The 26,089-nt window shown below is 33.2% G+C and overlaps 1 protein-coding gene across 9 annotated transcripts in view; it reads left to right on the forward strand.

The window, feature by feature from the left end:
- The window catches only part of Sick (sickie), a 207,465-nt gene that overhangs the window by 145,884 nt on the left and 35,492 nt on the right, over nucleotides 1–26,089 (forward strand). For 5 of the 9 annotated variants that reach the window (XM_064220958.1, XM_064220960.1, XM_064220961.1 and 2 more), the window contains 14 exons: nucleotides 223–1,971; nucleotides 11,605–11,782; nucleotides 12,120–12,257; nucleotides 12,580–12,633; nucleotides 13,346–13,520; nucleotides 14,021–14,113; nucleotides 14,450–14,594; nucleotides 16,025–16,138; nucleotides 16,406–16,597; nucleotides 16,936–16,962; nucleotides 17,682–17,788; nucleotides 18,490–18,618; nucleotides 19,475–19,557; nucleotides 21,262–21,336. In XM_064220958.1, the coding sequence (XP_064077028.1) occupies nucleotides 223–1,971; nucleotides 11,605–11,782; nucleotides 12,120–12,257; nucleotides 12,580–12,633; nucleotides 13,346–13,520; nucleotides 14,021–14,113; nucleotides 14,450–14,594; nucleotides 16,025–16,138; nucleotides 16,406–16,597; nucleotides 16,936–16,962; nucleotides 17,682–17,788; nucleotides 18,490–18,618; nucleotides 19,475–19,557; nucleotides 21,262–21,336 (3,259 nt within the window). The remainder of the gene's footprint in view (nucleotides 1–222; nucleotides 1,972–11,604; nucleotides 11,783–12,119; nucleotides 12,258–12,579; nucleotides 12,634–13,345; nucleotides 13,521–14,020; nucleotides 14,114–14,449; nucleotides 14,595–16,024; nucleotides 16,139–16,405; nucleotides 16,598–16,935; nucleotides 16,963–17,681; nucleotides 17,789–18,489; nucleotides 18,619–19,474; nucleotides 19,558–21,261; nucleotides 21,337–26,089) is intronic. The other 4 variants (XM_026628591.2, XM_026628592.2, XM_026628593.2 and 1 more) reach the window with 4 other exon arrangements.

Below are 26,089 nucleotides of genomic sequence, written 5' to 3' on the forward strand. Positions count from 1 at the left end.
TTTGTTATTTTATTTATTATACTAATTTTATGAAATCAAAACAAAATCTGACAATGTTTAAAAATATTTTTAAGGGTAATAAGTTAAGAAATATAAATTCATTATTTAATAAAATAAATTGACTTTGAGTCAAAATTGTTAAACAAGTAAAGAAAAACTATTATATATTTAACTGCATACTATCGTTTTTTTTTATTCAATATAATGTTTTGCTTGTTTCAGATCAAGGCCAAACTCGTCACTTCTTGCACCCGGTAGTAAAATTCCATCGACTTTATCTCAGCCCCAACAACACGCGCAAACTGGCAACAGTCAAAATGGCACCCCCACAAAGCAGTCTATGCTTGATAAGTTAAAACTATTCAAACAAGACAAAATAAGTAGTGAGAAACAGAATAATAAAAGTACCGCAGTATCTAAACGCACTAGTTCGTCCAGTGGGTTTTCTTCTGCAAAGAGTGAGAGATCCGACTCAAGTTTAAGCCTTAACGAATCTGCAAATGCAACAAATACACATATCAAATCCTCAAATTTAGTAGGACCAAAAAGTATAAGACAGCAAAACGAAAACTTAAAAGATAGATCGGGTAAAAATGTGAAATCTAAGTTAGTTAATACAAAAACTGTAAAGGAAGCTTCTACTAATTTAAATAAATCTAATATAAGGTCAACTAGTAATGATAAATCAAAAAGTAGTCCAAAATTGCCAGCACGGGATAAGGAGTCTAAATTAGCAGCACCGAAGTCTGTAAGTAATACACGGTTGAACCAAATAGACGATCATCCAAGAAATTCGAAGACTAAAGTAGAATCAAAAATGGCAAAACTTTCTGGAAGTCAACTGAAACTGAGTGATCAGCGCATAGAACATAATTTAGATAGTAAAACTTATGAAAACACAAAGCATTTACCTAATCCAACACAGTCACCGTCACCAACAAATGGGCAACCATTACAAAATCAAACTGGAATCCCTAAACCAACAGCCGCAGTTAAAGGTACCACAAAAATTTCAAAAGACGAAAGACACGGTATAAGTAAGAGTTCAAATAGTCAATTAAGTCCAATACAAAGCAACTCTAGTTTAAATTCAACTAATAATGTAAGTGCTCATCCGTTCTCTAGAGAACAGTCTAATTTAAGCAAAGAAGTATCTCAAAAACAAACATTGGCAGTGTCTCCAATGCCTGTGCTTAACTCTGGAAGTCAAAATCCTACTTCACAGATGTCAGAAAGTTCGCATTCAAATTCCACTCATAGTACAACTGGACAGCAGTCAAATTCTAGTGACGGTAGCGTAATATATCGTCCGTCGAGCGAATCGGGGTCTGAAATATCAAAAAGTAGTAATTTGGCTCCTAACAAAAGATTGGATATGAATGCGACATACATTAATAATGTTATAAATGAAGCTGAAATTTCAGAGAAGGAGGCAGCTCAAAAGAGAGTTTTTGAGAAATCAGGACCTAAACCAACATTTGAGCTGAATAGGACATTAACAGAATATGATAAGAATGACAGTCGCTCTAGCACTCCCTCGCATTGTCGTGATAACTCACTCGGCGAAGACGAAAATCCATTAATGAACGTCTTACCCATGAGACCTTTATTACGAGGTTATAACAGTCATTTGACTTTACCAATGAGAACGAACGGCTTAGCGCAAAAAAACATTCCGGGGTATCCACATCATGCAAACACCGTTAAAGCTAATTTTGGACGAGAGAACATGAATTTGCGTGAGCGCATGAATTACGGACCTGGGTTTTCTAATCCTGACTACTGTGATCTTGAAATTGCCTCCGGATACATGTCCGACGGAGACTGCCTTAGAAGAATAAACGTAAGCGACATGGACAGTGCAAGAAATAATGATATAATGGACGGATACATGTCGGAAGGAGGAGCTTCGATATACGGACGACGGATGAATTATCAGCAACCGTCTCATTTTCAGCAACTCGAGGAAAGGTAAATATATAAACACATTTTATTACATAGACATTTATATTATGCAATAATGCTAGACAATAAATAAGAGCCTCAGGTCGTTGAGCGGTGAGCCTTTTTACAGTTCAAATTAAAATGCTCCCTGCAGGCATAAGATTCATTGCTGTAATGGGATCGTATAGGTAACGTTTGCGCTTTTAGGGTTACGTTTCTAATATATTGTTTTAATTTATATTTGCAATAAGTTCATATTTATTATATATAAACTTAATGAGACAAAATTAAATATTTTCTTTGTGGAAGTTAATAACTTGGATCGATATTTGTCATTCAAAAAAATTATATCACTCAAATCCACAAGTGGTCGACCCTCCCCAACTTTCGGATATTAAGGCAACGCTCTTTGAATGAATTTGTATATGTGCCAAAAATGTAATTCTAATCAATTCGAACAGAATACGATAGGCGTAATAATTTAATTCAAAATGGTTTTAATTATTTATAACAAAATATTTAGCTACAATTTTATTAAAATATATATACATATGTAATGCTGCACTGTAAGTGTAAAAGTTATGAAATACACATTTAAATTAAATAAAAGTAATAAAATCAGTTCTTAGTTAATTTTATACATTATTGTTTGTTAGTATCGGAACATCCGTGGTGTACCGACGTTCTCTCAGTGAGGACTCGTATGGCGCACTCACACTGTCGCAGCGCTAGGGGAGAGGGCGAGGTGGCCAAAATCGATACTCCTACGTTTTACCGTCCCCCGCGCGCAACTATTTACCACGCCTCGACCCTAACCACCCCCAACACCATCATACCATTCGGGACCTAACGATCACGGTATTAAAATCGAACTTCCTCCGCATTGAAATGTAATATTATAGCATTAGAGTCAAATATTTATACCCCTTTATCTTATATCTGAATTATTTTTATTGGAAGCACAAGGCCAAAATCTTTTGACACAGTTACAAATATAATTATAAAATTTACGTTATATGAAAAAAAAAAACATCGAAATTATTTAAATTAAACTATAAACGTTGATCATAAAGTATAAAATATAAAAGTATAGTACTTAGTTCTTATGCGTTATTTCGTACTCTGCCGGACGGCAACGACGGCAGCGCGGGCAGGGCGGGCGGCACTCACCGCCGCGCAGTACGGGCGTGCGGGCGCGCCGTACCGCCCGCGCTTTTACCACGCACGTGACAAACTTTCCCGATTTTCTCTACGGAAAATGTAAATCTGTTACCGGCATCGATCGTTCCGTCGCCAGACGCACGCTCGAACTCACCGATCACAGCTGGCGCCGCTGATCTGGACCGCGCTTAACAAAGACTTGACGAGAAAAGATCGCGCCCCCTCGTGAATCCTGGGCCGTGAATCGGCGAATGGCTCGTTGGTGTTAATAAGTGTATTGTAGGTGTTGTACTGGATCGTAACTTGCACTGTGCCTTGAGTCGCTTGATGCTGTAAGCGGGAAGTTAAACGGACATAAATAATTTGCTAAAATATTTAATTGAGCTCTGATAATAATTTTGTAGTCGTAAATAGTGTATAATAATCAGTGTTGCCTTGCTATGTGTCTTCGCTTCGCTGCAGACTTTTAATAAATGTAACGGTGCTTGTAAATCTTTTTTATACCAAAGTAGACTTATAGTCGTTTTCTAGTCGAATATAAAATTGAATTAAATTACATGAAGTTAGTTAATAAAATTAATTGTTCCTGGAAATGCTTCTTACAACATAACTGGTAAGATATATTCGAATTTTATAATAATTACTATTACAAATTTCATCGTTAATATTATGGGAACTTTTAAGTCTTAAGCATAAGGCAATAACCTCGCGAGCATCTGGACTATTGCGGAGTCAATGAATTGTTTTTGTGACATGTGGCCACCAGTCCTTATTGTAATTTCGTAATTCGTGTAAGAACACATTGTCGTGTGCAAGATTAACACTATCGTTATTTCTTAAAGAACTCTATTTAAGAGTATACGATGTATATAATCAAACTTATGTTCTTTATTTAAAATGCAGTAAGACGTTCAGGGCGATTGATCTAAGGTTATTACATCGGCATCCGTAGGGTTACAGCTATGGCGGAAATCCCTAACCTCGACGAGCATTATGCCCTATTTCAATTGGAATTTCTATTGTTATTTAATGCATGCATATCCTTGACTATCTATTTTTTAAACTGCTATATATATATGTACCTTATATTGTATCTATCTATTCAAAACATATAATATATTTGTAGCGAATAAATGTTTTTTTCCGTATACTATAATTATTATAATCGAACAGTTTCGTTACACTAAATAATATCTAGCTTTTCATTATATTTGTTTTTAATATAAATTTTCAACCACCTAACGTTTATAAATATAAACCGATCAATTTAACATTGCCTGTTTGATCGTGCATGTCCACTGTAACATTGTCTTTCGAACAAGGTCGAGTGTAACGATTAAATTAAACCGTTTCCCCGAGCTTGTGCTATTAAATTTTTTGTTTGTGTTCGTATATTGTAAACGTTGTGCGTTGGGGTTAGCCGATAGTGAATCATGGATTCGATTGTTTTGCTCGGATACTCAGCTCGCTTTCAACTCTCAATCATCGTCTAATATTTACTGAGTTTCAAAAGGATTTATTTTAGAACATCGATCGAACGAAACTGTTTAATGAATTGAAAGATTAGCATATTCGGGTTAGTGGTTTTTTACGAGCGTTTTCTTATGTTTTGATTTGAACTCTTGTAGACTTTAGTATTATCTGTGGCTTCGTTATAGATTGTTAATCGGTTTATATGTTAATAATTCGTTTAGTGTTTACGGTATGGATGTCCGATACAATAACACGATGCACGGTTTTCGTAGCTGTTTTCAATTGACGGAAGCTCTATAAGTATGAACATTGATCGACTATAAATAAACTTACCTTATAATGTAAGGGACTACAATTAACAATTTCAAATATATTTCTTACAACTCTTCTTATTGTTGTTTTAATTCTTAAGTGCTCTCTCTTGAAGTGGCAGAACCGTATCATCTAAATAGAATTCCATTTGAAAGTCAAAGCAATTTTGTTTGGCATTTTAAGTATAATGCTTACGATAATGAAATCAGTAGAAGTGTCGAGTTGGATACTTTACTATTTTACTATTTTAGTAACTATATTTAAAAAAAATTTAGAGGATCTCAATCTGTTTGAAAAAAATTTGACGATTCTTTTTGAGTTGGGTTCAATGTAACCACATATCAAGTTCATTGGTATTTAACAGCGTAAGCGATTTTATTTCAAGCGAATATTCAGACAAATTTTGCAAGTCGGTTTGATATAGTGATACAATTTTTTTTAATTAAGTATCTAATACTATCCATTAAGTTTATACTATGTATAATCATTTGTCATTTTATACAACAACAAAATCATTCATTCGTGTTATATTCAGTGGACACATTTAAAATTTCATCCGTATAATATTAGCTCGCTGCGAAAATAGGAACATTTTATCTGAAAAGTTAAAATTGTGGAGAACAAATAAAAATCCAGTGTCGGATATTACAGAGACACTGCTTATCCGCCTGAAATATTAATGAAAAAGTCGACTTTGAAATAAACTGAACGAGAAAATTGTGAATTCTCTTGTTTTGCAATTTCGTATGATTACTTTATGTTTTATACTTACAAGTTTAATTTTGTACGAAGCGTGAAGGGCTCATGATACAAATATGCCTCGTTTTCGATTATTGGCTTATTTCTTTCAATTTATTTGTATATTTGTCGTTAGTTGGGTCAGTAGGTACTTTTAAAATATTTTTACATAAAATTTATACCTATTTAATGACCTCCGTGGTCGAGTAGTGTGTACACCGGTTTTCATGGGTACGCTACTCCGAGATTCCGGTTTCGATTCCCGGCCGAGTCGATGTAGAAAAAGTTCATTAGTTTTCTATGTTGTCTTGGGTCTGGGTGTTTGTGGTACCGTCGTTACTTCTGATTTTCCATAACACAAGTGTTTGAGCTACTTACATTGGGATCAGAGTAATGTATGCGATGTTGTCCAATATTTATTTATTATTTAAAATTTATGCTATTACATTTTTATAATATATGTAGTGACAACATAAAATGATCCTATAATTCGTGTAAAAAATTTTATAAATTTGTTAGAGTTTATATTTTTTTTATTTTTATAAAACGATTTTTGTTGAGTTCCAACATATCAGCCCCGGACATGACAAAGACTTGTAGATAACGGTAAAATAATACTTAAACTGTGAAATATCCTCCATTACACGAAGACGCGCATTGATAATGCTATGAAAATATTTTAGACATTTCGACACGAAAAATGGGGTTCTCGGCATGAGAATAATGAGATGCTCAGTTCATTTAACGAGATGCTCGAAGGGAAGGCTACGAGTTCCTTTCAGATCTGTCATCATTAGTAAGAGCTTGAGGCGCGGCGTTTTCATTTAGACACCAATGTTTCGAATGACAAACCGTGGAGGGTAGTTCACACCTCATGGCTATTTCGCTGTACACGTTCAGTCTTTATTGTTGCTAAGATATATTCAATAGGCTTACTAACATTCTCTAAAGGCAAAGGGTTTTTAATCGCGACGTCATTAGAATAATGTGTTCTGTGTTATTTAAAAGCATTCGCTCGTAAATGCCTTTTGTGAATTCATCTCGATTTTCTTATGGAAATTTGTGGTAATACATTAGTTAAACAGTAGTATATAAGACTATGTTTTATATTTTATTTCACTATATATTGCTATATGATTTTTATATCCAAATGTACCGCTCGATTCAAAACTTTGGTTTTAGTATTCTTTACAAGATAATAAAGACGCAAAAGCGCTTAGTTTCATTCAATTTACTATTATTTGTTTTTCATATACCTAGTATATAGATATCAATTTATTTGTATATATTTAATGTATTTACGAAATATTATGCGTGAAAAAATAGAATCGTTGAGATTCTTGCTCGTTTATGCGTTACACTGAATATCAATTTTGAATGTGATAGCTTAACATTTTTTTTATTTGAATCAAATGCGTTTATTAAAGCAATTCTAAGAATTTAATTGTTTTAGCATCTACCATCCCAAATTATGATTAACGATTTGTACCACACTATAAAAAAGGTTTTTAAATAATATTCGTATTATAAATGAAAATATATATTAAAAAGTATTTATCAAATCCGTAAATCCTGTACGTGAGCTATGTGTACATAAAACGAGCATTAACATAAGCGGATTAGCTTTAATACCCCTGAATATCTAGTTACTATCATGTTACACACGACTTGCCCTTAACAATGAAAGATCAAACGTTGCTAAAATATTTTAACAAAGATAATTACTATTAAGATTCGACTATTATACTGTTTATTTTTCGATTCTTGTTCGGCGGTAAACACCTTAAGAAAACTGCTTGGTCGGGTGAAATTCAGCCAGCTTCGCAGCTTGATGGAATGGAATCCAAGCCTTCTTTATATGAGGAGAGAATACTTTAATGAATACAGATAAAAAATATGACTACGTGGTTATTATCATTTGCTTATTTATATATAATACTAATGCATACCGCAAATAAACATGCCTTTTACATAAGGCTGATTACAAAGAATTAAAATCCTTTGTCCTTTGCATTCACTGGGTTGTAGGTGTTCAAAAAATGAGAAAAAAAAGCTAGCGTAACACGTTATTTTCAGTATTAAAAAAAATACAATACTAGCGATATGCTTTCGTTTCGGATGGGATATTTAAAATACAAAAAATATGCCTTCGATTGCGCTGTGAAGTAATAGATTTCAAAAAACAGTATAAAAATTGTATACGTATATTATATACAACTTTTATATCATTCATTATAAAACGAAGGCATTTAAAATATTAAGAGTAAGTTGCATACGTAAGATCTACGTAACATATATTTTAAATAATTTATTTTATATCCGATGTAGGTCAAATAGGTATCCATTTTTAGAAAGTCTTTTAAAATTTTCAGCCAGTTGAATCGGTTAGTCTTCAGACTGCATCAGTAAAAATAAAACCGCCCCTTTACGTCTTACATAACATCTCTCCCAGGAATCCCCTTTGTCAAAGAAATACGAAGGTATATCCAGTTTTTGATTACAAGAAATGTTTGGCTTCAGTTTGCTTAAGCCGGTGAATGATTTGACGTAGATCATTTTCTTGTTTCGCGAAAGTCGAGTCATTTAAATGGAACGTTTCAATCTTTTTTTTTAAATGATAATTAGTTACTTTCGTTTCTAGATATTAATAAATTATATTTAGTTATATCAAATTGTAATATTTAGATTATATGTATAATAATATGTAGGTACTTAATTGAATATTATATTAAAATTTTAGCAAGACATCATTCAATGTTCGGGCTATGTAATCGTACAAGCTAATTAAAACATGTGTGCAAATACCACTATGTTTAATTTACGTTTATAATTCATCTCGTGTTGAATGGTGAAGGAAAAAATCGAGAGGAAACCTGCATTTCTCGGATGAAAATCGCATTGGAGTAGCGTGGTGGAATGAGCTCCTAACTTTATCCTCCACAAGGAGCGAAGACTTTAGCCCAGCAGTGGGCATTAACAGGCTATTATATTACTTTATTTATTTTTTACTTTTTTTATTAATATAAAATTATTTCATATCAATTTATCTACAGTAATATTCTCGTTACTGGGTAATTATTATAAAAATATCAATAACAGTAGCTATATTTTGTTGTTTATCGATATCATGATTTTAAAGTTTGAAATATTATTTCCATTTAGCGCTGTGTCAATAGTTGCATACGTAAGATCGACGTAACATATATTTTAAATAATCTATTTTATATCCGATGTAGGTCAAATAGGTAACCATTTTTAGAAAGTCTTTTAAAATTTTCAGCCAGTTGAATCGGTTGATGACCCTTTACAGTAAAAATAATGATCTTAATTCTTCGCATAAAAGCTCCATTGATCTCAAATGATGTACAATAAAGAGTGATTGATGATCGCCCTGAATAAACCGCTATGTTGTTTAATTATGTACATTCTTTGTATTTTGGAATGCTAATTAGCTTAACAAAATTGTAAATAAGTTATTTTTATGTATTTAATTTTAATTAATATGGGATTAAAATAACTTTATCATTATAATCGCTTTCTGTCTATGAATTTCATTCTATTATTTGAAAGTCTTTTTTATTTGAAACGTAGTCGTGAACTTTAGCCGTTTATGAAATAATTGTGACGTCATCTTATAAAATATTCAAGGTCATTATTAATCGATCCACGTGTTTCGTAGTCATTATAGTATTTGTAAATACCCTTTAAAAATAAATTGTATATAATCTAGGCTACATTTTCTCGTCGTTGGTACATACATGACGATAGGTTTCGCTGCCTACAGATTGGCCTATATTTTAAGATAGACACGAGAGCGCTTCACTGTATATTACCGTTCGTTTAAAAGTAGGCCACAACATGTTGCATGTAGGATGAACACCCTCTATCAGCCAAATCAATTGCCTTTGTTTAACCGCCCCAGGCTTAAAGCACCCTGTAGAACACTTCCATCAAACAAAACACTTTTCAAAACCCTGAGAACAAACACGGGATGTCATTTGTCGTAAAATAAACTTAAACGCGAACACAATAAGAGTTACTTGTTTTCTTATAGCATATACCGGTAGTTACTTACATAAAATATTAAGGTAAGTCTCAAAAAGAACAGTACTCTAAAGAAGTGTACTAAAGTGAACATCAGTGAAGTCGGGTATTTAATCCATCACTTGAATAGACGTGCGTAGTAATCTCGCAAGTGCCTGCTAGTGTATCTAGAGCTGAAATCAAGTTGATTGTTAGGGAAATGCTGTCTTATGATACGATATATTTTTTTAATTTCAATATTCATATTACTGAATTTAAAATGTGTTACGTATCGTTTTATGTCCTAATAGGTTATTTCAACAAACATGTTATTTATCTTAAGCATTTGATATAAGGTATACATGTCTTTTTATTTTCATTATAATGTAACATTTATTTTGTGGTTACGAAATGCGTCTATCATTTTTTATACCTATGATTTATAAATAAATAGAAACTTATTTTTTATTTTACTTAATTTAACATTTATTATAAATATTTTTATATATAGCACACACAATTGGATATCGATAGGTATTTGAATTGTTTTCCATATTTTTTAAAAAATAATTGTAAAAAGAGCTGTTATATGTACATATATTCGAATGTTTTTGTTTGTGACTCATTTGCAAGGGTTCAGCGCCCCTTTTCGAAAGGGTTATTCATCAAACACCGTTCTAAAAAGATGAATCATAACATTCGTATTGATAGACAATGAAAGGTGACCCGTTACTGAAGTATACTTAGTATTAGGGCTTTTTGCATGCCCGTCTGGGAGGTACCACCCCCACATCATTTATTCTACCGCTAAGCAGCAATACTTTGTATTGTTGTGTTCCGGTTTGAAGTATGAGAGACCCAGTCTAACTGCAGGCACAAGGGACATAGGGTTCCCTAGATAACATACATAATATATGAAAATTTATGTGAAATATAAATCGTTTAAAAACGGCCAACGGCCAAAACCATTTATTGCAGATCTCCAAAAGTGGTTTCATTATTAAGGAGAAAGACCAGAAAATTCCAATATTTTAAAACAGTATTTCAGCGACCTGCTTGCGAATCATAAAGTTTTTTTTTTGTATTAAAATCCTTTCTAAGTACGACTCCACTACACGAAACGAAGCACTCGCTTTTAAATTTCAAGTTCCTTTGTCTTATAGTTTAAGCAGTGCGTTGATAGTGACTAAGTCAGAACAATTCTTTTTTCATATGTCGATTTCAATAAAAAACATATTTCTTTGATCATTCATCTGATAATCTTGTTGACTTGTCATTCGGAGATAACACCAACTACTGATTATAACCAATGACTCTTAGATGGAATCATAAAGTGTCAGTAAAATATTTTGAATGTTTGATTGACCCTCTGTAAGAGCTGCCTCCCTTATAGCGCTTAATTTGAACCGTGATGGCCCACTGGTTAGAACTCTTGAATCGTTGCTCAGAATATAGGCTCAAAACCGCAGCACTACTGATGTTTCGTATGCTTGATTGGTGTTTATAATTAATCTCGTTCTCGATGGGGAAAGATGCACGTGTCGTATGAAATTCTGTCACATGTTGTTTAATGTTGAAGCAGATTTGTTGATTTAACTCCAAAACCCCAAGGAGAGAGGAAACTGTAGTCCAATTGTAAGACGTATACATTTAGTTAACTTTTTATTCTTTAACAATCTATATAAAAATTACATTATAATTATTTTCTGTTTAAGAATATAAAATATGGTTTTACTAAAGTTTTCATACATTAACTTAATAAAAAGTAAAGCCTATTATAGTTCCACTACAGGGCCGAGGCCTCCTTTCCTTCTGAGGAGTTTGTGACTTCTTAGCGTTAGGTTTCGTAACCTGGTACTTAGTATTAAACACCGGCCATTTGTCCATCTGTCACCATATATTCAATAAAAAGTATATAAGTGAAAGAATATAAAAAAACTAATGTTATTACAGACGTGGTGGAGTTCGTAGAGGTATGGAAGGCGGTAGCGGCGTCGTTTACCGAGTGGTAGGCAGAACGCGCAGCAAGGCAGACTGCGGACAGCAGACGGAGAGGCAACCGCCGGCGCCCAGACAGGACACCACATGGAAGAAATACACAGATTCACCCGGTGTCGGAGCTCCTCCACTGGTGCGTGAATTATTATGAATAATACCCAACGTATAGATACATAAAGGCGTATAAATTTATCGGTTTAATGGCAATGTTTGAAGCCTGGGGAAAAGTTTGCGGAAATTCAGAATGAAAAATCGTTCTATGTAAATTCCACTTAACTAGTGGTTGTTGAAGAAGGAATTTGTAAAGGTAGAAAAAAAGTTAAAAGCAAATTAAAATGTAAACGAAATTAAATCTATGTTATGCAATTAAAACTGGTGAATATAAATATGAACTTAAAATATCAACAGAAGAATAAATTGAAGGCAACCGCTACGGGTCTCATATATTTATTCATTGATTTTTTTTTCAGAATCAACCAGCTCCCGCTCCTCCTAGCCCTTCACACGGGCGAAAGGGCGAGCGTCGTACCGGTCACCATTCACCACAGCATCATAAAAGGGAAAAGCTCACAGCTGCACAACAGCTCGGCATCGCTCCACATCCACAGGTATGGAGATATGATAGTTATTTATCCTAGCTGGAAAATTATTTATGTTGTGTAAAAAGGCTGTAAGTTTCATACTGTCGGAAAAATGCCTCTAATTAATGTTGCTTTAGTGCGGGTTACTAAATAAACATTTGGCAGATTTGCATACGACATTCCTTACTATAAATAACATATACAAAGAGTTTCTTATGTATTGTAACGCTGTGATAAATGCGCACACTAAAATAACTAGTGCAGAATATTATAATCACTTCAAAATAAAATACTAACACGTGTACCTTAGATATATAAAACAACTTAAATTTTTTATTTCATATTTCAGTACCCGGCGTCGAACTCATCAAATCAACACGCTTCGCGAGGTGGAAGCTCCCAGGTACGAACATAAACATTACAGCTCGGTTGATATTAGTTCGCCTTGCTATATAATAATGATGTTTCATTACAAACTGACCTCGATCGCGTAATCTTATAATTTCATTATGAAATGTATTTTATTATAAATATAATGGTATGTATGTGCCATTATTATACACACACTCTTCTGTTTGCGTCCAACTTACGACATAGACCAATATTACAGATCTCGATTAACAAACTTTAAACTTTTACTGAGTTTTCTTTTTATGATATAAATAGGCGGATGGGGAAATGGGTCGCCCGCCTGTTAAAGATATTAACCATTCCTTACATCGTCATGTACATCCTGTAAATTTCCCACTCCGGAGTCTTAGGCCTCCACTCCATCTGAGGAGAAGGTTAGGAGCATATTCCACCACGCTGCACCAATGCGGGTTGGTGGATTCATATGTGACACAATTTCGTTGAAATTAGACACACGCAGTTGAGCCGAGCACGAGATGAATTATTAACACAAATTAAGCACATGAAAATTCAGTGGTGCTTGTCTGGGTTTGAACCCGCAATCATCGGTAATGATGTACGCGTTCTAACCACTAGGCCATCTCGTCTCTTTACATACATACATCGTCGAAGCGCTACCAATCTTGGGAGCTAAGATGTTATGTCCCTTGTGCCTGTAGGTACACTGTTTCCATAAATCATATAATTCGTTATTTCCTCATTAGCTACAATCACCCAGCGGGCCGTCGTCGCGTCCGTCTAGTGTCTCCAGTGGTGGTAATGGCAGCAGCTGTTCGTCTAGTAAAGCTAAAGTACCACAGAACTTTGGTTACGTGAAGAGACAAAACGGATCTCAACCACCACCGCCACCGGCCAATGGACCGCCACAACATGGTCATGGTTAGAACCCGATTTAATAAATTAGTATTATATGCAAAAAAAAAAATATAACATCATACTGATTTTATAAATGCGAAAGTAACTCTGTCTTTCTGTTTCTCTGTTGCTCGTTTAATTTGATGATATGATGTATGAAAACTTGAATCCCAAGGAAGGACATAGGCTACTTTTTTATGCCTAAAACATGACGACTAATCGTTAAAACGCAAGCGAAGCCACGGGCAAGAATTTGTTATATATATTTAAAATATATGAATTTGAGAATGATTTAAGTATGGAGCATACAAGAAATAAAATTTCTTAGCAATATACGTATTCGTTTACTATGAGATTTGCTCATAGAAATTGTAAGGCGTTGGTTTATTTGCTAGTGTTAAAAATATTGCATTAAAATTTTATATTCAATAAATTATATTAAAAATTTTGCAGATAGATCTTCACGGTCATTCATTATTGTTGAAAATAAATGTAAAATATTATATTTTATATATAAATTCTAGTTGGAAGAACTGCCCAAGTTTCGGCAGTACCACGAACAAAAGTCAAAGTATCTGGCGGTACTCAAACATGTACTCAGGACCTTCAAATTCACAGTGAGTATACATTAATAATATTACTCATAAAATATGATATTTTTATTTAATATAGAAATAGCAAATAGACAAGCTAGTAAGTAACTTGACAAATAGGAACTATTCCTTACACCAACAATGTTTCATGAAAACAATGATGTCCTTTATAACAGTGCCTCAATCGTCCTACAAACCGAATCACGGTGAAAAGTATTGCAGTCTTGAGGTAGATAATGAGAAAACAGTACTTAAAAGGACAACCTCACAACTGCATCCCAATGAAATAAGACTGTATACAAATAATACTGCTGCAATTGAATGTATATTATGTCATCTAAATTAATTTATATTTTATAGAAAATGGTATCGGACCAAAATCTTATTCCCTGGGCGGAACTGCGGCTGCGCAACTATCCGCGTCCGTCCGTGAAAGACTTCTCGGATCACAATCGTTACCCAAACCTGGGACACACGAGTTCGCTGCCTTATTTCATCATCACAGGTATGTACCATGTAGGAATACAAATCACAACCATAGAGCATGTGTGACTTCAGTTTACGATTGCAGTGGCATTATGCAACTAATATTAATAGTAATTAATTATGTTTTTCTTGTGTAACGACTAATTCGAAATCTTTCATCGTCTATTATAAACATTTTTAGCAGGCACGGGACGTCCGTCAGATGTGCAACATTGATATTGATGGTTATTAAAATCTATACTAATATTAGAAATATGAATGTAACTCTGGATGTGTTTGTTACTGTTTCACGACCACTTGCGAATATGATATGAAGGAAGCTTGAAATCCAAGGAGAAACATAGGCTTCTTTGTTATGCCTAGTACTTGTCGACCATACCCTAAAACGCGAGCAAAGCCGCGGGCGACAATTAATAATTTATAATTGAAGAAAACAAATATATTTTTCTTGTTATTATGACAACGAAGTATACAAAAATACCAAGCACATGAAAGTGTCATGACATTCTTATACCGTCTGCTTAGGAGCCGGTTTTACCCCCTAGACGCGCCAATAGATGTTACTCGTCTAAAATAAATTGGCTTGATCTATGGAGATGATCTTTGTTATTAAAACGTGATCGTTTAATTTAGTTTATATCCATTTGTTTTGAATGACATCATCTCACCAGCTGATATCAACGGTGCAGATCACAAAAACAATTGCTAGACATGACCAATTAATGTATTTAGCCAAACTCATAATGTTTGATTAGTTCTTTGAAGTTAGACAGAGAAAGCAAGATGTTGTTCTTAAATATTATTTACGTTACAATGCTTGTAACGGCCAGGGCCGTATTGAAATATGATTATTATTTAAAATTATTTACATTTACGAAAAAAATTATTGTGCATTCATTTCAATTTGAAATTATGTACTTACACTATGAAAAAAGCTTTTTTCAATATTATAAAACAATTGTTAGCAATTATAATTTTTAAAAAGTAGTAATCGCAGGACCTCGTCTGTATTATAATAATAGCTAGGATTACGTGCAATTCAAACATGAATAAAAACTGTTATATATTTATTAAAAATAATTTTCATTCAAGTTCGTGCCTGTTTGAAGTTTAATTTAAAAGATACGCGTTTTGTTGATGTTACAAATGTGCAGTACAGTGCGAAATTTTAAGTCGTAAAGCTCGATTTTATGTTTCAAAAATGCCTTACATAACTAAGTATAAATATTTTATAAAATTAATATTAAACTTATATCACTAGTATTATTTTTATTGTGTAATACTCATATTTTTATCTCATTGTATAACTTTTAGAGACATGATGGTAAACAGTTCTTATCGGCTTATATTTGTTTATATTGATAGCAAACGCCCGTGGGAATATTCGTGACAGTTTTCGATCGAATCTCGTAGTAGTCGCAGGTTTCGGTACAACGATCCTTGTTTCAGGGCAACACCTAGAGGCGGGATGAAGATCAGCGACGGAAGTCTTTCAGACACACAAACGTATTCCGAAGTCAAATCGGATTACGGAATACCCTACGCTCCGTGGCTGAGACACAGGTAATCCATAAATACTCTTTGAATGTGTGTGGTTTTCTGGAATTATATATTCCACATTAAATGTAAATTATATCACGTTTACATAAGCATCGTCAATCATTCATTCCTCGACCATATATGTATATATTTTATGCATTCTGTGCGTCTATTCAGTGAAATATATAACCCGGAGTGTTTCACGATCATGCTTACGCATCCCCTCCGGCCAGTCGCGAGCGGCCCGGCTGGCCACGCAGCATGAGCCTTCATTTCGTTTCCCCATTTCAGCAACACTTACTCCGCGAGCGGGCGCCTGTCCGAGGGCGAGTCGCTGGAGTCGCTCACGTCACTGCAGTCGGCGCACGCGCACAACCACACCTCCTCCCCTAACTCACACCACCGCAGCTCACTCACACACAATAAGCTCATCATGCATCGCGACGCGCAGAGCTCCCGACTCAACAGGAGCAACAGTATTAGGTGGGTCGACGAACGGTTACGATTATTAGGTACGATGGCGTAGTTAGGCCCGATTACGAATGTTGTCTGTATAATATTTTAAAATAATCATTATTCGAACGAAGTTGGTTAATCTTAGTCTTCGGGGTTTTGGATTTTTAACCGTTACACAGTTACGCCACTCGTTTCATCATATCATCATCAAATCAATCCCCTAATCTATCTATGTAAATTTGACTATCACTGTGCTTTAATGCTCTTCCCTACCATATCATTTATATTATATACGTAAATAAAATATTAATAATGTAAACCTAAACTATAACACTATATAATGTTGATTGTTGATTGATTTTTAGCTACCTCAGAGATAGGACGTTTCCAAGGTATGCCACAAGGATGAAAAATGTTTATGTTTGGCTTCGAGGTGGCACGCTTTATTTACAATATAACATTTGCATGTTCGAACATGGCACGGCTTACATTTAAATAATAATCTTATGAATTATTAAGGCCGTACAAATTCAAACGCTATTCATTTTAATTTCGCTGTTTATTAATCATTTATTTATGTCGTAACACAAGAATCATCTTTTTATTTCAATTTCATCTTTAAATTAATTAATTTAGCATCGTAAATATTATTTGTGGTTATTATTTACGGGCCATTTTCGTGTCTTTATTTGCAAATAAACGTCCACTCGTTATAATTTTTCAACGCCGGCTCAGGTACTAAGCTTTTGTCGTCTTCTAGTGTAGTTTATTAAATGTATTTGATATATTTTAAATTTTAAATATTCTCGAAAGAGTAAAAATTTAAACAAACTATTGTACCTATTTGACATTATTGTGCAGACCATGATAATGTTTATATCCGTGGAATTAAAGCCGATTCGAGCCTCGCTGAGGAATACTATCTCTACATTGTAAAATATAAATATTATTTCCCTGAATATCTGTGTTTCTCTATAAAACATATCATTTAAATAAAATAGTACGATCTACTTCATAAACATCGACTTTAGAAGTATAACCATGTACATAACATATGCAAAGGAATATGAAACTTATTGTATAAGATAATTAATTGTAAATATCGTTCCAGGTCAACAAAATCAGAGAAGCTGTACCCGTCAATGCTGCAAAGGTCATCAGAGAGTGATTACGAACCGTACTATTGTTTGCCAGTGCAGTATGGACCAGGAGGACAAGGTTGAGCGTTGTTTTGGATACATAGATGCTTACCGTCATTTAATACGTTACGAACTTAATAATAAGGATGAACTTTATTTACGACATACACATAAAATATGTGCAGACAATTAGAAAGTAGCTGAATCGTAACAATTCTGTGAAAAGGTCGTAGCTCAGCTTAAGCTGATTTTCAGTCATCTCCTTACACATTTACAACTAACGCACACGCTTTTAGGTTGCAAATTAATTAAATTTCATTCTTTTATTTTATAAAAAATCCGCGTATCTAGTGGCTGGGACATTTAAGTTGTCAAATGTTAATGTCACGCTAAAACGTGAACATAAGTCATTTTAAATCCGGACAAGCACTGTTTTGTTTGTTTGTGTTTTGTCTTTCTTCATTTGTATTTGTAATTTATCTCGTGTGATGAAGCAAGGTTTGTGAAGGAAAACAAAATGGATTTTGATGCATATGTGTATATCAATTAACTCTTAGTGAAGCTCATGGTAGAGGTAGCTCCTAACGATCTCCTTTACAGAAGTGGAGATCAAAGCCTATGCCGAGTTCTGACTGTATTTTTTTTCTTTCTACTCAATAACAATTTAGATTTCGTGAAACGTCAATAATTTTTTTGACAGCGTTTGTCTTTCAAATATTAAAGAAGTATGACTATTTTAGAACAGTTTCGACAAATTAATAATGCCGTTTATGTTCCTAGGTCTAAACTATGGGGTCTCCGAACCGCCTTCACCGTCTCCGCGGTCAGCTTTGAGCCCGACCCATCAGCCCGGCAACGTGATGCACACTCCTCGACACTCGCACCACTATCCTAAGAAAAATGACGAAGGTGGGTTATAGTCACAAAATAAATTTCTTTCTTATTGGATACTTTGAATCTATCAAACATAGATAAGTATGTAGATGATAAAAATATATAAAATTAGTTTTCATTGATTGCTTTAAAGAATTACTAAGTTTATCTATATATAATCGACTATGAGAATTAAAAATTCTTTAAAAGAGTAACTTCTGAGTTTCTGGCGGTTTTTCTCGGTAGAATCTACTTTCCGAACATAGCTTTACATTCAATTTTATCTGTAGATAACGATTTAAAAGAGCTTAGAGAAGCTACTTGATTAAGGTATTCTTTAATTTGATTTATAAAGTTCGTTCGTAAGTTTTATATGTAAAACAAACCACCTAAGTTCTATTGAGTTAATGGTTGTTGAAAAGTTTCCAAATGTCAAACTAAATGTATCTTCTTTGAAATAACAATGCTGTTAAGTTGTAATTTTAATAACTTAGAATTGGTAGATATTTCTTATTCTTCTTCTTTTTTTTATAACATGTTATTCGATCTTTTTAGTCGGCGATTAACGTCTGCTAGAAGAATTGTAATTCACAAAGAAACAGGGAATTCATTCTATCTCTTTTATTTCCATTATCTTCAAAGCGTGTAAACAGCCTTAAGTAGCATCTTGCTATAAGTAATTCATTTTTAGATCCAGAATAATTATTATATTTTATTCTAATGCATAACAGCAAAAAGTTTATATATAGTATACAATACCTTCATATTATAACGTACAGTTTATACGAAATATAACGCTAACAGATCCACAAATATGGATCATGTTCAATTGCACTAAAATTTTTTTAGAAGGTGTAAATTTTCACAAAATATAGCAATGATTTATTTTCAGTGCATGGTTCGACGGCCTCTCTGGTATCGACAGCGTCATCCCTCGCTGCAGGCGCTGGGTCAGATGAGAGACAAGCGCATGAGGTAATTTATTCGTTTTAATCTTTTTTTTATATGAATTATAATCCGACCTTGTTACGAATACGTGTTCCTAACCGAAGTGCGTTCCGAATACACACAATATAACGTAGAATGTATTATGTAGTAAAAAAATATTGTTACTTTATTATTAACTCACTTGGAATGATTTAAGCTTTGATTCTCATCTACAATGCGTTTAAGGCATATCATGTAACGTTCTAAACTAAGAAAAGTAAAGATAGCTTTACTAGTTTAACAAAAAAGATTTAAAAAAATGTGCATATATATACAGAAATATATAATAGTGTAATTCCAAAAAAATATATCAACCGTATTGGTTATGGATTATCATTTTTAAATATAAATTAGTCTACAGACTGGCGCCGTTGTATTTTTATCAAAAACATCGATAGCCAATGAGTTATAAACATGCAATAGTGAATGTTGATGGACAATTGAGGCAAATATGCTCAAGTATTTGTCAAAACTGAATCGCATTTCTGGTGAAAACAAAAATTTAATACTTATTTTGTCATCAGTAGAGAATGAAATTAGATGTTGTTCTATTTGTTTAAAGTAGCAGTCTGCCATGCACTGCATAACATGCCACTGCTGGGCAAATGTCCCCTCCCCCTATGATGACAGTTTTGAAGCTTCATGTCATGTCATTGATATTCCTATCGTTGTAATTACGACTAATTTGGTACCGTCAGAAAAAAATATTAAAAAAGATTTTTTTTTATTCAATAATAGTTATTTTTTATTTATTCTTACTCATGCATAATAGATTTTTAAATATAAAATACAAAATATATAAAATATATTTAAAAATATAAAATACAGAGGCCAACCAGTGGCGGGAACAAGGTCCAAGCCACCGGTGGTTAGGGCCCCAGAGAGAGGAACTTCCTCACAATACGCGCCGTGCCGAGGAGTACTGCCTTCTGCATCAGGCCCTTGACCCAGCTGCCTAACGAGAGCCTCTTGAGGTGTTGGTCGAGGCTCTTGGCCATTAGGCCATTCGCTGAAACGACTATCGGCACAATAATTGCTGTATCCACATCCCACATGTCGACAACCTCGTGAGCTAAGTCAAGATATTTTATTTGCTTATCCTTCTCAGCCTTCACGAGATTCTCGTCATGAGGGATGGTGACGTCAACAATTATCGTGCGGCGCTCTGACCGATCTATCACCACTATATCAGGCTTGTTGGCGACAACAGTCCTGTCAGTGATTATAGATCGGTCCCAGTACAGTGTGATACGACCATTCTCGAGAACTGGGTCGGGCACATACCTGTAGTATGGTACCTCTGATACCACAAGACCGTATCGAAGTGCAAGTTGTTGATGGATAATCTTGGCCACTTGATTATGTCTGTGCAAATACTCTCCGTTAGCAAGACGAGAACAACCGGAAATAATATGTCTAAGGGATTCGCCCGGAGTGTGACACGCCCGACATATGTCCACCGTGCCATCTACAGTGATCTAAAGTTTATGGAATCTGAAAGTTGTAATCCGTTTAATAGTTTATTATTAAATATAGTTTATTAGTTAGTATTTATATTTCTTACAATGAACATTCTATCAGTTACAGTTACGTTAAGTTCGTAAACTATAGGTAACTTAAATTAATTTTATTTGTTTTAGTATGCGTATTCTACATAAAAGATAATTTTGTTTACAACATTCATTGCCATAGGTTCGAAAGTTGAGACGAGAGTTGGCGGACGCTAAGGAAAAGGTACACACGCTGACGACCCAACTGACAACTAATGTGAGTACTTTCTACGTCTGTTCTCTACGATATAATATACTGTTAGTTTCATGAATTATTAAGGCTATACTTAAGGAAAAGTGCAGCTTCAATTATATTTTCTAATGCGGGTTTACGCTTTCGTGATATTGTTACTTTAATATAACACGTGAACATAAAATCTTATATCACAGTTTAAAAAAAAAAAGACACTTATTTTTTTAATAATAAGATCAGTGTAATCAATATAAATAATATTTTGAAATATTAGTACGACTTATCGTAATAGAGAAATACAACAGGATAAAAATATATAAAAAAAAAAAATACATTTTCAACATCAACAGCCTCTATAAATACTTATCATCAAATAAGCTTATAAATGAAAATAATACTAAGCACGATAAACAATGTGCTTAATAAGGTAATGACTAAGCGAAACGAGTGATCACTTTACAAACAGTCGTCTCTGAACCTCCGGTGTTTATATATAATATTTATATAATAATATGTCTCTGATAACGAATTAATCGTACGCTTATATTTTTAAGGCCACTTGTGTTACACATAAAAACCTTCATGATAACACAGCTTTAGTAAACCAATATTCATAACAATGTAGCAACGCCTGCCTTAATTAATTTATCTTATTTATTAAATCAGATGTCCTATATTATATGAATTTTCAATTTTATGATAATACTAATACAAAAAAGGAAAAGGTTGTTTAAAAATAAAACAACCTTTTTCAGGTTTATACAAGATAAAACATTAAAATATATAAGATAGAACGTTAAACCTGGGAAATAAGTTTGTTTTGTTAATTAATGCGTTATTTTTATATGTAACGATATTATGAAATATAACGTTACACGTTATTTTTATTAATTTATATAATTATTTTTCGTTACAAATACTTACAATTTAATGACATTAACTTAAATGTAACGTAAATAAGAATGATCTCCATATATTTTACATTATATATAATGTAAAATGATATAGGTTTCGTTTGTTTGATAATCGACCTTAAAAAATAAGTAAAATATCCGTCTATTAATCACGTGAGGCTCGAAAGGGTGGAATTGGGTAAAAGATCATGAAATATCACAAGGGTCCCCTTTGGGATGTAGTCAGATTTAACGTGTATTTATTATTTCCCTGTTTGAAAATGTTTCATCTCTTTATCCGCGATCCTTTTTTTGTTATAACAACTAAACGATAATATATTACAAGAGGAGAGATCGCTTGGCGCCGTGATGGCTGTTGAGCTAAGATAAGAAATTCGCAATTTAATATCCTGCGGTTATTTTGACACAAACTATAAAAACTGAATAACATATTTATGTATATGTTACTGTAAAAGCTCGAATTAAGGTAAATCTTAAGATTTTCCAGTAAAACCGACTATTTACCGACATGAGTTGGTAAATGTAAGTGTTTATTATAAAGGGACGACTTTTTCGGCCTTTTACCATTCCAATCTAACCTAACCTAACATGTAAATCCTAAGATTTACCAAGTGAATGATGGTAAAAGTTCGAGTCCCAAAGTTTTATGGACATTTACCATTCATAATCGGTAAATCTTAGGTTTTACGGGAAAATCTTAAGATTTACCGTAGTTCGAGCTTTTACAGTAACATATATATGTCTTTTATACTCATATATCTTCTGTCACAATAAAAATAAATTATGTACGTATTCTTACTAATTACTAACCCTACAATAGTATTAAAGAGTAAAGAAATGTCAACATCAATAAAACTGTTTCCCATGCACTTTGACATGAATTTAAAGTGCAGCGCGAAAATCCAATTACATTTAAAAGAAATGACGACGAGATCAGATAATGGCTCATAGGTTCAATCGAGTCGCACGGCCGTGAGTGCGGTCGCTCGCCATATCGGGTGGTAGGAATGTGTGCCAAACAGTTGCTAACACCGTCTAACCTAACTGAAAGTTGTGTTAAGGCGTGTATACATATCTGAGAAATGTTTTTATTGAAGTGACGTTTCCGAAGGTTGATAGGCTGTCCTATCATGGCAAGAGACTTGCACTATGAAAATGCTTGTATATAAATTTACGTTACATGTATATTTTTAGACAGAGATAATGTATGTATGGAAAGATAAATTATTGTAACTTTGTAATTGATGTATTTTTACGTGAAGGATACATTAGTATCAATTTTTAGATATCATTTTTTGTATTTAATTCATTATTAAAACTCTTTAATATAACAATGATCACGCAACAATCTAATCATTTTGATATAAGGTTGATGCGTTTAAATGCAGTAATTTTCTTACTACATATTGCAATCTTAAATTTAAACGTAGGATTAAACTATAACTTAAGGATTATGTCACACGGTAACCGGTTTTAACCGGTTTTATTTTACGCCAGCTTTTGTTTTATGTTTGCTTAGAGGTAACAATGATGTTTCATATTTCACATAGGATACAAACAAGTTTTCAAGGATATTAATAGATTCCAGACAAAGATACTATAAGAGTTCTTAGGGATGATATACGAAAATATGTATTGACTGACGATATGACTAGAGATAGCAACGAATGAAAGCCAAACAGTTGAATTAAAGGCATACATACACAAGTATGCAAGGGTACTAATAGTAAGCGGCAAGATAAAGCTGACTGGCGACTGGTTAGTGCAAGCGATGGCGCTTTCCTGAATTCCTCATTTAATAATTTATATTAGTATAATGATAAATGTTTGTTTTCTATTCCTTTTACACTTCATTCACGCAAATACGTATATATAAGGTAAGCCTTGACAACTGGTTTTCTCACGTACACGGAATTAAGTCTATAAATCAATAGAAAACTTAATCTCAGTACTGAATCATAGTTAAATATATTTTGTTCAAATATTATTATTAGTTTTAAGGGTTAAAGTAGCAAGATCGGTCCTGACCCCCTTGGCTTATTGTCGTCACCGCTCATGACACAAGTTGTAAAAGCTTTAATGGAGAGGTAAATATGAATATTAGTGATTCCTAATAATTGGCCATTGCTTATATTCTATATATATTATATAATCATAATAAATCACCCTTCTTATAAGTATATCTTATTGAAATATATTAAGATATAAAGTAATACTTTTATTTTTTCTTAAGCTGAGAGGATAATATCGTAAAGTATTTACACATAAAACTTTAGTGGATGCTATAGAAAAAAGTATCGCAACCAAAGAGGTTTATAAATCAACGTCCCAAAACTGATTCGAGGTCGTAAAAAATAACGTAAACCCTTAAGTTTTTTTTTATCGTTACATCGTTACGACATATTACGTAGGTTTTTGTTGATATCAAGGGGTAAAACCTAAGCCAATATGGTCGTCGCCTACCTACTTACGATATTACACTAAGTTCATGAAATTTTAATGTCACTAATCACGATAATATCCAGCGTGTAATGACAGTTGACAAATAAATCGATGAATGACATATATGACAAATGTCGAAAAAAAAAAAACAGTAACTCGAAGTTTGAAAAAAAATATATTATAGTCCCTATTGATTATCGGATTATGAGATTGACCGTATTATAGAGAATTCCCTATTGTTTGCGCGTAGACTTGTGCAATATAATATGTTTTACGCAGTTAGCATTGCCTTACCCCGTTGATCATCATCAACATTATAATTAGTGCTTGAATTAGACTAAGTGGAGTGGGAACTGTTATTAAAAATGTTATTTATTTTTGACACTTTTTAAATTAGTTAATATAAAAGTTACAATATCATGAAAAATTTAATATTCTAATAATGTACTAAACAATAGTAAATACAAATATAGTTGGGTAATAATACCTTTAAAAATAAGCATTATTCTCCTACATTCTACACGAAATCCGCATACCTCGTGGTCGATTGAGTCACGACGACAAAGTTATTTTATTTAAAAAATAGTTTATTTTAATAAGACATCAAATGGGATTTAATCAAAGGTTCATTCAAGGTTGTTCAATATATCGAACAAGAAGTAACTTTTTAAGCATATTATGTATGTACATATGAAAGTAAGTGACTCGGACTAACCCCATTCGAAATTCAAACGTTTAAGTTTGTCAATATGTTTACTGACCAAAGTCGAAGTTATTAAAAAAACATAATTTTGGAAGTACACATTTGTGAAAATGTTCCATAATATAAATTAAGTAGATATCTTTCTCCATTTCAAAAGTCGATTAAAAAGTAAATTTTCATATAGTAAAAAAAATGCCATTCCCATTCATTACATATAATACAACAAACAAAACCTGCTCATTATTAATCCAAGCGAAGCAAATCTTTAAATTATTTTACCTTCATTAGGGTTGGATAAATAACCATTGATTTCATTAATAGCCTCATCTCTCCGCTCGTCCAAAGGACAAAGAAGTGCAGTTTTCAATAAGAGACTTTCTGAGTTGTTTTTGTACGTCTAATTTACTGTTAAACAACGCCGCCATAAATAATTCAACAACTGAACTTAGCGCGGACATCAATCGTTCTTGTGACGCCCTTCGAAAGCTGGCGACTGACCTGTGTCAATTTAACTTTAACATTTTATCTATGCTACAAAGCATTTTTCTTTCATCAATACTTTAATAGTAAATAGTCTTTGTATTGTCTTTAACCATTGAAATTTTAGATAGCCATAGATTTTTAATAAAGACCGAATATACAAGAAATAACATAATAAAAAATAAATGAACAGTTTTTCTCAATAACAATCGAGAAATATAAAAATAGTCATGTAAAC

Source organism: Vanessa tameamea, chromosome 5 (genome assembly GCF_037043105.1).
Source record: "Vanessa tameamea isolate UH-Manoa-2023 chromosome 5, ilVanTame1 primary haplotype, whole genome shotgun sequence".
Lineage (NCBI taxonomy): Eukaryota > Metazoa > Arthropoda > Insecta > Lepidoptera > Nymphalidae > Vanessa > Vanessa tameamea.